Source organism: Solea solea, chromosome 11, assembly GCF_958295425.1.
Source record: "Solea solea chromosome 11, fSolSol10.1, whole genome shotgun sequence".
Lineage (NCBI taxonomy): Eukaryota > Metazoa > Chordata > Actinopteri > Pleuronectiformes > Soleidae > Solea > Solea solea.
The window spans coordinates 17,897,877-17,913,266 of record NC_081144.1 but is presented as its reverse complement, the minus strand read 5'-3'; the positions used below and the strand labels follow the sequence as shown (position 1 = coordinate 17,913,266).

At 39.6% G+C, this 15,390-nt stretch overlaps 1 protein-coding gene across 1 annotated transcript; it reads right to left on the bottom strand.

The window, feature by feature from the left end:
- Nucleotides 1-2,063: 2,063 nt before the first annotated feature.
- tktb (transketolase b) lies at nucleotides 2,064-14,423 on the bottom strand. Its single transcript, XM_058643270.1, has 14 exons — nucleotides 14,174-14,423; nucleotides 9,651-9,768; nucleotides 9,453-9,566; nucleotides 8,576-8,673; nucleotides 7,366-7,557; nucleotides 6,148-6,275; nucleotides 5,857-6,053; nucleotides 5,602-5,766; nucleotides 4,226-4,382; nucleotides 4,011-4,141; nucleotides 3,844-3,927; nucleotides 3,654-3,750; nucleotides 3,384-3,503; nucleotides 2,064-2,824 (listed from the first exon to the last, which is right to left on the bottom strand). Exons 1-14 carry the CDS (start codon nucleotides 14,278-14,280, stop codon nucleotides 2,652-2,654), a joined length of 1,881 nt encoding a protein of 626 aa, XP_058499253.1. The 5' UTR covers nucleotides 14,281-14,423; the 3' UTR covers nucleotides 2,064-2,651.
- Nucleotides 14,424-15,390: the final 967 nt, after the last annotated feature.

Genomic DNA, 15,390 nt, shown 5'->3' with positions numbered 1-15,390 from the left:
CACACACTTTTAAGAAAAAAACAAAATAAAAGCAGGGAGAAGTAACATTAAAGGAAAAAAAATAAGTTAAGTAATGGGTGATGCTTCAACAGGCTGCCACTTGGAAGGTGCCATTTAAAATGGCCACGAGAGAAGAAACACAATAAGACACAACTAAAAATACGAGAGACTGAAGGAATGTCTGGATCATAAATGCATCCTTGTGCTCCTGATGTGCTTCCCTCTGAAATGTGTATGTGCAATGGAGCAGTTGAAGCTTGGCTCACACTTCAAACTGTATGCAGCCTCACTTGGTGAGTGCACTGCTTAATGTTTTGTTAACCAGTCAATGTCTTTCGATGTTTCATGGCTTTTGGACGCACGTCAGCCACTGTGCATCTACGTGGCTCTGTCAGCAACCATCACTGCAGTGTGCGTGTGGTGAGCAAAACACAGTAGCGACCTAAACATGGATTGGAACGCCAGCTTCTACCTTCCTGTACTTTCTAATCACCATAACTGCACAATAAATACAAGAGTAACATACAAGTGACCAAACCACAAAGTGGACTGCATCAAACAAAAATGGTCACTGTAGTCAGCTAGTGACCTGAAAATGAAGTGCAGAAACCACAAAATAAAGGTCACAGTGGTGTAGTGGTTAGCACTGTTGCTTCACAGCAAGAAGATGCTGGGTTCAATTCATGATCTGGGACTTTTCTGCGTGTAGTTTGGTTTCCTCCCGCCATCAAACCAGGAAAACAGGTCAGAAAGTTTTCACACACATTCAGTCCGGTTGGTCCATGGTGACGTTCTCCGTTGCTGTGGCTCTGACCTCACATTCTCGGTTGTATAATGTCAGTAAAGATCCTTTCCTTTAAAAAACAAGTGGCCACACAAAAAGATCAAAGTTATTTTGGAATGTGCAAAAAAAACTGAGGAAACGAGCAGCAAAGAGGCGCCAAACCAATCAGGATGGAGCTAAGCGTAGCTAGTTTTCAATGAATTGCCACGCTCCAGGTGACTTTAAATGCTGAACTCAGTGACCACCAGGTATAGTCAATGACATAACCCCCCCCCACCCAGGATTACCAACATAAATAAAGAGAGGCAAAATAATAAAGTGGCAAGGTTGTTAAAACCAATCAACAGAGGACACAGATGGCACAAATAAAAAGCCATTTAAATTACATAAATGAACACATTTAGTTGGACTCATGGATGTTCAGGGGCCTGTTGCATGAAACTAGAATAAAACTAGCCTCAACAGTTGCACGAAGGTTCCCAAGGCGATTTATTCTATGCGGGTAGCACAACTAGGATTTGTCAATTCTGGTGATCTCTGTTCAGTGAGCTGTCAATCGTGTTGGTTATTTTACACCTGCATTGAAACATGACAGTGATGTTTGTTATTGTTGCAGTTGTTAAGTTGGAAACAGATGAGGTTGTTAAGGTGGTTCCAATCAAGTCAGTGACGAGGGCAATATGGGCAGATAATTTGTCATGTGGGTTTCGGTAAATCGTGTCTTTATTTAGATGTCCCACAGATGTCCATTGAAATATAACAAAACGCCACTTACAAAAATAGAAAAATACAATTTTAAAAAAAGTAGACTCAGAACATTTGTGGTGGGTTCACAGCTTGGGAAAAGTTTGAGGGAAGTCCACTGCAGCTGGGATGATCAGGCCTCTTATACCTGAACCACCTGTGCAGCACCAATCAGCTCCCAATAGGCACCTAGAAACTTACAAATAATTCAATTAAACATGTATACTTGCAAACCATCATACACACTCACCCATAAACTGTCTCAATCCTCTGGGTGAATTTGTCATCTGGATGTTGTCAAAATGCATGAGCGCACCATGACGTAGGATGTCCCAAATGACAATTGTTGGCTCCTTCCGACGACTGTTTGCCTGTTTTTGGAAGATACATCCTTCACAGGTGAGGCTATCCCAGGAGCCCCTTTGTTAACCTTTATTCTTTATTACAACATGAGAACAGGCTTGGTGGGCAGGGTTAGATTAACTGACACTCGCTTTGATCTAAAGAGCAAAGAGCCAAACAAACACAAAATGGATTATGTTCATTCTTTTTTTAATTCAGCACCATCTCAACAACAGGGTGACAGATTAGACAGACCAGTAACAACTCCAACTGGTTTGAAACGTTTCACTCAACAGTTTTCTATCTCAGCTTAAGCATTAACAACTGCACCTGAACACAAATATAAGTCATCTCGTACATTAGAACACTAAACCGTAACAGAGCTTCTTAGAAGTAGGGTTAAGAATAGAGGAAAGAAGGCATGACCATCAGGAATGTGTAAAAGAAAGAACTCAGTGTTGGCCTGACAGAATGTGCTGGTAAGAGAGATTTACAGTATTCAGTGATACTTCTGTTTGAGATACTTCAAAACAAGATACGGAAAAAGGAATGATGCAGAATCCATGTGAAAAGAAGGTGCTGGAGGGCGTATACAGGGAGGAATGTTTAGAACACTGCGGTGACCACACGTCTCTATCGCCATCTCTCTTGGTTAACAGACCACATAATGACACCAGAGTGCACAGAAATTGATGGTATTCACAAGATCATGCCAGTGAGAAAGTTAGGCAAAGAGTTGATGAGATCCACCAAAGCAATGAGGGAGACCGGGAGCAGTCCTTCAGTTTGCGAAAGTTTGACGCACGGCGTTAGCGATGTGCTTGGCGCTGATACCGAAGTGGTCGAGCAGCTCGTTGGGCTTTCCGCTGCGGGGAACACCAGACACCGCCAAACGGTTCACAATGATGCCAGGCTCTGAGCCCACTGCTGACAGCACTGCTTCACCAAGACCACCTGCACAGAGGAGACACACAATCTGGGTCAAGAATGCATTAAGACATAATCGTTGAGATGCTTATTCTTAATAGTAGAATCTAGGTAGATTAAGAAAAAAAATCCCTGAACAAAAAAAAACCCTCAAACAAAAACCTTAACATTTGAATACAGGGACCAACTGGTATCACTTAAAAGCATTCATGGCACCTACTGCAAGAGCCAAAGCTTAGCCAAACTTGTGAGTAGTAGCCTGGGTAACATCAGACCAATCGTCCAAAGGACATCTAGTAATGGCATTTAACAACCTTTAATTAAAAAAAAAAAAAAAAAAAAAAAAAAAAAAAAGATTCTTCAGTTGGCCAAAATGTTTAGAAAGTTAGAGTGGCAAAATCCATTTTTCTTGTGTCCCCACTAGCAGCTATGTTTTCAGTGAATGCAAGTCTCTGTTTCTCACGCTGGTTCTTGGCATTGGTGTGAAACCAGATGTGTGTCAGTACTGACTATGACCAACATCACCAACTACCATTTTAAGAGGGGACACCAAGTCATTAGTGAATGAAAACCAAAAACTACTCACCCTCCTTGTAGTGGTCCTCTACTGTGATGATTTGTCCTCCTGTGGCTCTGGCACTGGTAAGAATGGTAGCAGCATCCAGGGGCTTGATGGTGAATGGGTCAATTACTCTGATGTTCTTTCCTGGAGGAATAAATAGGTAAATTATGTTTAGGTCAAATCAGAAGCTGCTGATAAACACGGAGTGAAGTTTCCAAAGCTTTAGATGCTGATTTTGTGTTTAACTCAAGAGTAACTGTGACATCTCTCCACTAGATGGCAACGTAAACTCACCTTCACTGGCCAGCATATCAGCAGCGGCAAGGGCCTCATGCAGAGTGACACCTGCCCCAATCACAGTCACATGATCTTTGTCAGACTGACGGACCACCTGGTGAAGAATACAACAGTTTTTCTACTATTCCGTCTCATTTTTACCTCTTGTTGGCAATACAGGATCAAACATGTGTAAAATGATGGTTACCTTGGCTACACCCACTTCAAACTTCTCATCTGGAGAGTAGAGGACTTGAGTATCTGGTCTACTGGTACGGATGAAACAGATACCCTGCAAATATTGAGTCAGAGGACACATGTCCATCACTGAAGACGAGGCACGAGAAAACCTTTACTATGAGGCGAGGTATGCACCTTTGTGTTGGCTGCAAGCTCGACAGCTCTCTCTGTGGACACTGCATCACTGGGGTAAAACAGAGTGCATGTTGGGATGGCACGGAACATGGCTAGGTCCTCAAGAGCCATCTGGGAAGGTCCGTCCTCACCTGAAAGGAAAATGAAATCGATCAGATTCAGGGCAAACTCAAGCCTTCCCAAAAGAAAACTAAAAGCTTGAGAAGAATGCTCACCAATGGAGACTCCACAGTGGGATCCGACCAGGTTGACATTGGACTGAGAGATGGCTCCCATACGGATCTGGTCGTAGGCTCTGGACAGGAAGGCAGCAAAGGTGCTGGCAAACGCAACGGTGCGGTCACGTGTGGCACAGCCAATGGCCACTCCCACCTACAACAGCACAGACATTAAAGACATGGGTTTGTCTAACGGCAATGGATTAGGGGTTGATGTCATCACTGACGCCCATGTTGAGCAAGTTACTGCAAGCAACTGTGTGTATGAGACTCCGGAGCTTATTCTGAATAATGGGAACCTGAAGTCTGGAGTAGTTTTTTTCACAACTTTCAGTACATTTGTTGTTTCTATGTAGCATAAGATCTAAAACTATCTAAAAGACTGACTCTTCCCCTAATCATCAAAAGACTCTTTACATTCTTCATCACAGATCAAAAAGTGAGAGAATGTTGAAAGGAAACCAAACTCCCTGAAATTGAATATTTAATCATCAGGTCATGTTTTCTCCTCATCTTAAAATTACTGTTCCACTGTTATTTCAGACATGTAATTGCTTTAATTTTACTGTTAGTAATAACGAGCCTGTGACAGGAAGAACAGGGTTTTTATATAAGCCAAAAACACTTTCATGGAGTAACACTGCCACCTAGTGGAGTGCCATTATGATTGACCTTTCTTGAAATCTGGGCATGTCGAAATAATCATTTAACATCTTACCAATAATACACGTTTGTAACAATGTTAAATATGATGAATCATGTTCCTGCGTTTAACATTGTTACTCTTTTAAACAGTAGTCTTTAAATCATTTGTATAGTAAGTTTTCTTTCTCCACCACATGCTGCAAATTCCTAGTGTTTATCTGAAGTTAGTATATGCATAATGACACCTAGAGTAACCTTTTAAAATGATAGTAGTATCAAGAGTGTATGATCTCTTACTTAAACTACATTCATTAATGTGCGTTAACCTGTCCCTGTAAAATATCTACTCTCTAGAGAAGCAAGTTTTAATATGCGCGACTGTATTAAACATCTTTAGATAAAAGGATATTTATGGTTAAGTCAGTACATTTATATTTATTTCAACCATAAGTGACATTATCAATATTTAATCCTACTTCTTATGTTGATTTTAGTGTACCCTCTTGATTAGTTAAATGGTTTTGCATTAGACCAATTTCATGCCCAAATTGGTAATCACTAGTTCTTATATCAGACTGGTTTATAAGTGGATTTAAATATCTGAATATTATTCCCATTCGTCACCAGTGGTGCCCCAAGTGTTTATTCCAACATCTAATAAACTATTATATAATATACTATAATTACTAACGGCATCTGAGGAAATGTCAAGGAAATGTCTTGTGTACCATGTTCTGTTCAGCGATGAAACACTCGATGTAGCGGTCAGGGAAGGCCTTCTTAAAGGTCTCTGAGAAAGTGGAGTTTTTGGTGTCTCCATCAAGAGCCACCACTCTCTGGCTTGCCTGGCCCATCTTGGCCAAGGCGACACCATATGCTCGTCTTGTTGCCATCTGATGGAACAAAGAGGAAATGGGTATAAACCAACGACACATTGAAAATGAATCCAGAATCACAATTTGCTGTATGAATGCTAGGTTAACCTTGTCTCCTTTCTTATAGGCTGGAGGTGAGGGCAGGGAGATAAAGCTCTGGTCTACAGCTGCTGTGTCATCATTGGGCAGTTGAGGGCAAAGACTCTTGTTGGGGACCTGGATCTGAGCCCTCAGCTCATTCAGGAGGCCGTCTACTTTGTCCTTAGGGATGGGCTTTCCATGCCAGTTGTCAAGATCCTCAATATCTATAGCCATAGGCAGAACAACGAGAATCGCGTTCAGAGAACTAAACTAAAAGTTGAAAAAAAAAAAAAAGAAAGAATATTCAAAAACACTTACTTTTGAGTCCTTTGCCCTTGAACGTCTTGGCAACAATGCAGGTGGGTTTGCCTTTGACCTGCTCAGCCTGCCAGAAAGCTTTGCACAGCTCCTCCACATCATGTCCATCCACAACATATGTGTTCCACCTACAGGGATGAATGATGTTTATGAATAAACATGTCAAGAATTTTCAGTAATGTTGAGCAGCGACAGAAAAAGGTCAACATTGTGAAAGGAATTTCAGAAAGCCTAGTCATAATGAGGCCATTAGAAATTCTACAGGTGATGATCATATCAAACATCAAATCTAGGCCCGTCCAAAACAATTCGTTGAACAGGTTCAACACTTCTCACTTTGTGTAGTGAACAAAAGCTCTGGTCAGTTTCTCCTCACTCAATGACGCAGCATTAATCTCATTCACATAATGCTTCTGGAGCTGTGGCTGGTGTCATGTTTTTAATACAAAGTACAGCACCCTGAATAAATCTATTCCTAGCAGAGCTGTGTCTACTTGGCACTGGTAATAAGTCACCAACCTTGAATAAGGCTTACCAAGCAGCAGATCACTGATGTCAAAATTAACTGTAGCATAAAGCAGCTTTGAGTGATCATCAAGACTAGAAAAGCACAATATAGTAAATACAAAACATTTACCATTACACGCAAGCAGGAGTGCTGGTGAGATGGTTCCATGTTCTGGGTTTCAATGGACACTTTGATTTGATTTGTTTTCATAAAGTGCGCAGAGGCTTCAGAAGAAAAAGGCTGTGTGCAGCTGCTTGCACCTACAGTCTCTGATAAACTTTTGGACAGCTTGCACACTTGATAAGCTGGTTGTATATCATCTCATCTGCATTTTAATGAAGATGTGGCAAATGCATGCAGCATGTATTCCCTTACAGTCTAATGTGGTCTCGGCACTTATTGTCTGAACTTGTGTCCCTCCACTACTTTTACTGCTGAGCTGGAGCGCTTACTCGGTGTAACTAAATCAAAGGCTGTGCCTGCATCTGTAACTTGCCCCTGGGTGCCCAGACAGTGATGGAAAAATGCAGGTTTCCTTGCATGCACAATCCAGGTGGAGCCCATGCTTACAAGGCAGCCGTAAGCATGCTTCAGGGACACGTGTCGATGTATATTTTCCACAAGCTATGCTAATCACACAATGCAATAACAGAACACCATCTGACATTTGATAGTGTATTTAGACACGATTTAGATGAGTTGGTACTGACCCAAAAGCTTCACAACGTTTGCGGTAGGTCTCCATGTCATGCTTCAGCGGTGCCGCCTCACTCTGACCAAGCCGATTGACATCCATTATGGCCACCAGGTTGTCCAGCTTATAGTGAGAGGCAAAGGCCATGGCCTCCCACACTGAGCCCTCGGAACACTCTCCATCTCCCAGCATGCAGTACACACGGTAACTACAACACCAAGCAGAGAGGAATGGGTCAATCTTGTAGGCCTTTAAAATCCAGACTACAGCATTTACATCTGTTGATGCATACATTGCACTGTAGTAATAATTAAGAATGTTTTTAATGGACAAAAGGAGAAGGTCAGCAGTTTTGATTGCATTAACATTGAGTGATTTAACAATGTTACCAATGTGTCCAAGTAAATAATTTAACCAAGCAGATAGCGTTAGAAAAGGGCTGGTACGATCAAGAAATTTAGCTGAAATTTAACTCATCCAAATAATTGCCAACTATACTAAGTCTCCTCGACGTTAAATACAAAGAGGATGAAGGAGAAAAGCCATTTGACATTAAATAAAAAAATGACATTTAAGGCCATTATGCTTTGTAATTAAAATATATATAGTATACATTTTAGAAACCAATTAAATGTCCACAGTTCAAATTTTCAAAAAATAAACATAGTATTGCTTTAATAAATCACATCTTCACCCCTCATCACAGCTCTACATGGTCCTTTCTGGTGAGAGGAACTTTAGAAAATATTTTTAAGCAACAGTGGTTGTGCTGAACTTTTGGATTGTAAAGACTCCATACATTTATTTTTTGATGATAATTACACTGTACTATGTGCACAAATTAGAGGAGGCCTGCGCTTCTACCTGCGTGAAAGGCGGGTCTATTTAAAAAGGTCAGTGGAGCCACACCGGCAGGATCACATTTAATTGTGGTGGTTATTGATGGTGTTGTGCGTGTGTGTGAATTATGTGAAGTTACAGTATCTTGCTCTCAGTGCTAAATCTGTTTACCAGATCTTGGTGCCTGTAATGCCCCACTTGCAATTTAACAAGAGCAGAAGTGGTACAGCAAGATTATGTTTAATAAAAACAAATATAACACACTGCTGAAATTAAGCAAAGATGTTTAACTTGACCCCATATAAGAGTACAAGTATTAAATCTGGATTATACGTCTTTCATCCCTCTTCATGAGTACAGCAGATGGCATTCTGCCACGTACTCACCTGGATTTGTCAAAGTTTTTGCCAGTGTAGGCCATCCCACAGGCAGCGCCCAGACCCTGACCCAGAGAGCCGGTTGCCACATCAACAAATTGCAGTTTCTGAAGACAGAGGGAGGTAATTAAATAAAGATTCACAGATATCACTCTTTATTGACAGTAAATTATGCTGTGACACCCAGATTTGGTTCCGTCGTTCAGCTTCTTAAAATGAAACCTTCCGCCCAACGATCCCTCACCTATCTCCATCTTCAGCTACTCTGTCTCTCCTCTCTGACTGACTGCAGGCAAGCGAGTGTTTTACGTGGATAATTCCTAGCTTTCATGTCAGAGGTCAGGGCACACCAAAAATAAACAAACTTGCTCGTTAAAAAGTGTAGGAACAGAGAGACTTGAATTACATTTAAATTAATAAAACTTAATGGCAAATCCTTTGCTGTGCATCATGTTAGTTCTGTAGATGTTTTATAAAATGAATTGTGTTGAAAGAGCTACTTTTCACCTCTTCCTCTAGCAGAGCACAGGTTGCAGGTCAGCTCTACTTCTGTCATCTTTGCTCATCTTTAAAGTATTTCCAATCTGCGGACATTACGACACGTCCGCTTATTGCCACACACCTGCTCAGCTCACTTACGCAAAGTGGTATCAGGTGTAACAGTATCAGAGTAGTTTTACAAATACGGGTACAGCATCAGACCCAACACTAGTATCTATATCGAATCGGTGCATCCCTGGCATTAAAGATACAATGTGAGGCTTCTTCATTGAAGAACCGGAGAAGCATCTTGGATGAGAAAGTAATAAGGCCTGGATGAATGAGACTCTACGCAGACACATTGTGTGATGGCTTCATATTTTTTTCCCTGAATTAATAAACTCACTGGTGTGGGATGTCCCTCTAGGTCACAGTCAAACTTGCGCAGATTGAGAAGATCAGATTCCTTCACAAATCCTGCCTCTACCCAGGCAGCATAAAGGATAGGTGCAGCATGGCCCTGCAGACAAAGACATTGTTGTCACCAAAAACATATGTGCATTAAACAGTAGGAACTCTCCGAAATCCAAACATTCATGCCAACCTTTGAGAGCACAAAGCGGTCATTGCACTGATTGCGAGGATCATCGGCTTTGTAGCGCATGGTGTGAAAGAAGAGCACAGACATGAGCTCAGCTGCACTGCAGCATGATGTTGGGTGGCTGAGAGTGGAGAGGGGGAGAAAAAAAAAAAAAAGAGGCCATTAGGAGATTACTACAAAAACATTCAAACAAAATTCACACTCCAAGACCTTCCAAACATGCATGTGTTGCTACAATTAGAAATCCTTGGTTTTCTTGTACAAGACCACCTGTTACAAGTCATTAAAAGCCTTTTGTTTTAGTTAACCTGAGACAAATATTTATTAAAAAAAAAAAAAAAAAAACTCATGTCAACAGGTTAATTTGCAACACATCACCACAAAAAAAATGTTAGAACAGAAAACACAACTTGTGAAATTGTTACATGCTGCAAAACAGTGGTCCAATTGTCACAACAGACATTTAGAAATCCTACATTACCAAACAGCATCTCTGCTTCCCCGTTTGTGTGGTTTAAGTAACAAATGGCATCATGTCAACCATGCTGGGCACATACCAGGTTATATGAAACATACATCATGACCACTGTTAAATGCTTTGTTAAAACAAAACAAAAACCTATGCTTAGTTTACCAATTGTCCTTCTGTTCAGAGAAAACCAGCTGAAAAATAAACACAAGTTTATTAAAATAACATTTAAAAAAGAAAAAGAAAAACACACATTCTGTGCCAATCTGTTTGGCGAGCACAACTTCAACAGAGGAACATGCTCCTATCTTACCAACCACTGCGCCACAGAAATCAAATATACAATTCGAGGAGAACTCTGCAGTGACAACTCTCCTCAATGTTTCCCTGAGACATTTGATGCAGATCTGTGAGCAGCCCAGTGACCAATCATAGTAATACAACACCCTACTGTGACTGTAAGGGAATGCATTTTGTGGAACATGCAATTCATGTTATTGACAAACTTGTAGAATTCCTCTTTAATGTAGCATGATCTGTGGCCAGAGAAGGTGATTTATCACCAAAGTACAGTTCAGATAGTGTGTCAAACTATGCCTTTATTCAGATTTTCCATATCTTCAATTTACTATAAGACAAAGCTGCTGCAAAAAACATAATCCTACACACTCTGATGTGTAATGCTGAATTTTTGGAACCAAGCACCCAAATACCAAATCTATACCTGTAAACCTGAAAACCCTTCTATTTCCATTATGTTCCATTTTCTATTATCATCTAAAACATTGTCCAGAAATGGGCATTTTGAAAGAAAACTACTGTGTAGATGACATCAATGGGACTTAATTAAAAAATGGCTGAGGTTGCAAAGTCCGTGACAAAAAGGCAATTTTTAAACAACTGCATTAATATTGCGTAGGAAAAACTTTTTGATCAAGTCTCTGACAGCAATACAACTCAGTCTTCATAAAAACCATATAAGGGTAATAATGACTATGACAATTATGTTACACAATTAAATGCTCATAAACCTGTGGTAAAATACATCCAGAAGATCAGATAACTGTAAATCACTTTCATTTTTGATTCAAGTAACAGCTGACTGAACAGAATGAGCAGTAGCATTAAAAAATCCTTGTTTTAACACATTTCCGTTGTCATTTTGAGCTCCTGCTTTCATGCAATTAACTTGAGGCCAAGTTCAGCTGGGACAAATGACATATCCTGGCGTAATCCCTTATCTTGGTTTCAGTCAAAACTCAAAGACATCCTTTGTTGAGGGCAGCAATAAAATACATTAGTAAAGGCCTTGGTCTTGACAGCTACAATACAATCTATGTATCTAACAATCTATGTGTCTAACTTCCTTGTGACTGAAGGAATTGTCCATTTCCTTCAGTCACAAGGAAGTTAGAGACTGGTTTATCAACATATCTTACCTTAAAGACATTGCCGATGTGCACACCCGACACAATATCAATTTCACAATAGGGTGCACACATAATTTAACACCACACTGGTATATGATAATTTACATACATGTACATTTAATATGTACCAGTAGTAAACATGTGTTAGGCCCAAACAATTACTTGTTTTCACAGACTATTTTCAAATCAAAGTCTACAACTTTAAAACCTAGAAAAGTCAATTAAAAAGACAATATCTTTAAAAGATCTTGTAAAGCCAAATTCAGCATTTCCTGTCTTCACACACTATATAGGTTAGACAATACGAAAAAAAATGTGAAAAAATTGACATGTGTGAGTAAAGAAATATTAAGTTAAAACTTAATAGTTTCGCTCTAGTAGTCTATTCAAAAATGTAGGCACAATATGGTTTTATGACACAGGGGTCATAATTAGCTCAACTCCTTCTCAAACAGTGTTGATATATATATAAAAAAAAAAACTTTCAGCACCTTTAACTGCAGTATCCCATTCACTAAGTCACTGCAACTACACTGCACCACTATATCGGTTTATAGCAAAAAGGTGTTTTTTTTAATGTTATTTGTAACGATATGAAGTTCATGAGTTTTTTCGACAACATGAACATTGTTCAGCAGTCGCCATGGTGGGAGGAGCTAACGTGTAGTGATGCTTGCAAAGGTTGTGATCACTATTGAGATTGCTGCATCATTTCGGTCAATATTCCATTCATAACTGAGATTGTGACACCTTTATTATTAGCATTTTTCTGCGGGGTGACAGTCAGAAGTGATATTTTTCTATTACTTCACAGGGACTTTAAGTTCTCATCATTGCATTACAGTATAGTAGTTTATATTTTGATGACATCTCATGCAGTATAGCTTCATCTAATTTTACAAATATGAGGGTAAATATTGAGCTCAAATTTTTTTTTTAATTACTGTAGATATTTCACCAAAATTGATAAACCCTAGTATCTGACCACGTGATTTTTAACACCACAATAACAGCCCTTTTTATCAAAGTGTAGATAAAGGCAATTGGACTTGCTCTAGTTGGTTGAAGACTCTTTCATACATGAGTCTTCTTCATTTCCAACTGACTGGTGGAAAATTCAAGGTATTTTATGTTAGAGTTTTCGATCATCTGAAAAAGAACTGAAAAGCCTCAAGCACGTCCAGATGCCTGCTTCAACGTATTTGAAAACACAATGACCCGGATGACTGAGAACCTTCACTGAAACTATATGAAGTTCTGGTTCATATTCTTAAGGAAACAAGAAACCAAAAAGGAAATATAAAATAAAGCAACATCATATTATATTAAGCATCAGTTCTGTGTAAATAATAATAATAATTTATGTATTTCTTTGTCCACAATGGTCCATACACAAATTTGATTAATGATGTCCACAGGACAGATAACCAGTGTTCACTTAGAGGACTCCTATTTTGAAGTACAGGAATTTCTGGTATTTCTCTGGAAAACTTGGCTTGTTGACAGACCTAGATAGTAATTGTGAAAGAATACAAGAGAAGGGTCAATGGTCAACCAGAACAATCACTGATCAGACACAACAAAGCTGCAACAAGGAAGCAACTCAAAGTAATTCATTTCTCAACTTGCAGTGATGAAGGAAATGTTAGGTTAACACAAAGCCTCTAGGAACATTCAAGATGAAGCAACTCCACACGGATGACCTTCGACTCACCACGTTTGTGGTCACATGTGACCCACATTTCCTAAAGGCCAACCAAAGGTGCGGTTTGTGTGTACATGTGACATGAATTCTGATCTAGGTACATTTTGTTAAGATGCACCGTTCTTATGTGGAAGCGTTTACGCATCAGTCATGGTGTAAAAAAAAAAAAAGTCGGGCATGTGTAACAATGAAATACTTTATTAGTGTGCATATTATTCAGAATAACTAAGATAGTTGGACAATTCGTGGCGTTTAATCTACCACATAATACATTAAGACATTGCCATGTAAACAGCATTTTCAAAATGTCCTAATCCGATTAAATTTTTATCCAAAATCACGTGTAGAACTGTTAATAACGTGTAGAACTGTATTGCAAGTAAACGCAACCACTGTAGCATCGCGATAGTTCACAAGATTCACCAATGAATATGGTGAGCGTGTGTTTTACGTTACTTACTTAGTTAAATGAACAAGAAAAAAAAAAAGAGAAAAAGGCTCGCTGCTAATAATATCACGGACACAGCAGGTGACTTGACCAGTAACTGATCAATTCTAGAATGTTCTCTGACCGCAATATGTCCAAACACACGCGCGCGCGCACACACACACACAGTACCATTTCTATTTGACAGCGTCCGAAAAGTTTAACACCCACAAACTATTAGCTTGTGCACTATTGTGTACGCGAACTAGCTAACTAAGAACCACGAACTACATTTTCTCCACCGCGTGAGGATAACTAACCTGCAGCACGTGCACACAGCGCACACACACAGCTACAATAACCTCGCATCATACACACAGACACTTGTTTTAGCATTTTCTGTTTACACACACAGATATATATATATACACATTTGCAGCGTTGTGTGAAGGCGACTATAATTACAACATATATGAGCAGTGGATGATAACTTACCCAGAGTTGGAGGCGCATGTAGCGTTGATGGAGTGAATCCTGAGCTTGTTCCCAATGTCTTTCAGGCCCTGCAGAGTTTTCTCGTCGGGTTTGTGGTAACTCGCCATTGTTTCTCAGTTGTAGTTTTTATTGGAGGGGGAAAGTGAATGTTTGATTTGAGGGTCAAGCGGCTACTTCCTACGGTTTGAGGTGTGTGACTGCTGTCAGCGACAGGACAACGTGAGCTGGGCCGAGGAAGAGGAAGCGCTCGACAGGGAGGAGGCACTTATGTGTTCCCACAACGGCCACGCCCACCCTTTCCTCGTTCCACCAATGACGTGGTCAGTCGCAGGACTTCTGACGTGTTCGTCCATTAACCCTTCACAAAACAAAGAAGCAGCTAAAACTATTATTATGCACACGTGTAATGTCTTTAATGACATGTTATCAAGTAATTATTTTACTGTACTATTTTACATTTGCTGTATCAAATTTTGTATTTATTATTATTATCATAATTATTATCATTATTATTATTATTTGTTGTCATTTAGCTGATCTTTTCCCCTTTTTTGTATTTCTTTTTATTTAGTCCTGATGATTTGAATGTTTTATTTAAAGTTATTTTCTACGTTTGTCAGTGTTGGTGGACTACTTGAAATAAACTATAAAAAAGTTGATGTGTTCTGAACCAACTGTTTCATTGGTACATGTATCAAAAATAACAAATGACTACCTCTTCCTTAATCACTTTTACATATTAATTTGAAAATATACAGAGCATTAGGTTTGTTGATTCAAAAAAGTAGGGCTGCAACTAATGATCATTTTCATAGTCGATTATTTTCTTGATTTGGGTCATAAACTGTCATAACATCTTGAAAAATGTTGATGTTTTCAAATGTTTTGTTTTCTCCAAAAAACAAAACGATTCATTATGATGGATTTATTTGTTATATGAAGCAAAGAAAACAAGAAATACTCGCTATACAACCTGCTCCTGAATGTTGACAAGACAAGAAATACTCGCTATACAACCTGCTCCTGAATGTTGACAAGACAAAAGAGATCATCGTCGACTTCAGGAGATCCCGTCCCAGCCACACACCACTTCTCATCAATGGCACAGCGGTGGAGGTCGTCAGCAGTACCAAGTTCCTGGGGGTTCACATCACAGAGAACCTCAGCTGGACACTTCACACCACCTCCCTGGTGAAGAAAGCCCAGCAGCGCCTACA

Bases quoted from the DNA above. Each gene is read 5' to 3' on its own strand.
- tktb (XM_058643270.1), bottom strand. From the start codon at position 14,280: ATGGCGAGTTACCACAAACCCGACGAGAAAACTCTGCAGGGCCTGAAA. The intron at 6,276-7,365 runs GTCAGTACCAAC...TCATCCCTGTAG, and splicing joins AAACGTTGTGAAGCTTTTGG to GTGGAACACATATGTTGTGG. The intron at 5,767-5,856 runs GTTAACCTAGCA...TTGTTCCATCAG, and splicing joins CCTATAAGAAAGGAGACAAG to ATGGCAACAAGACGAGCATA.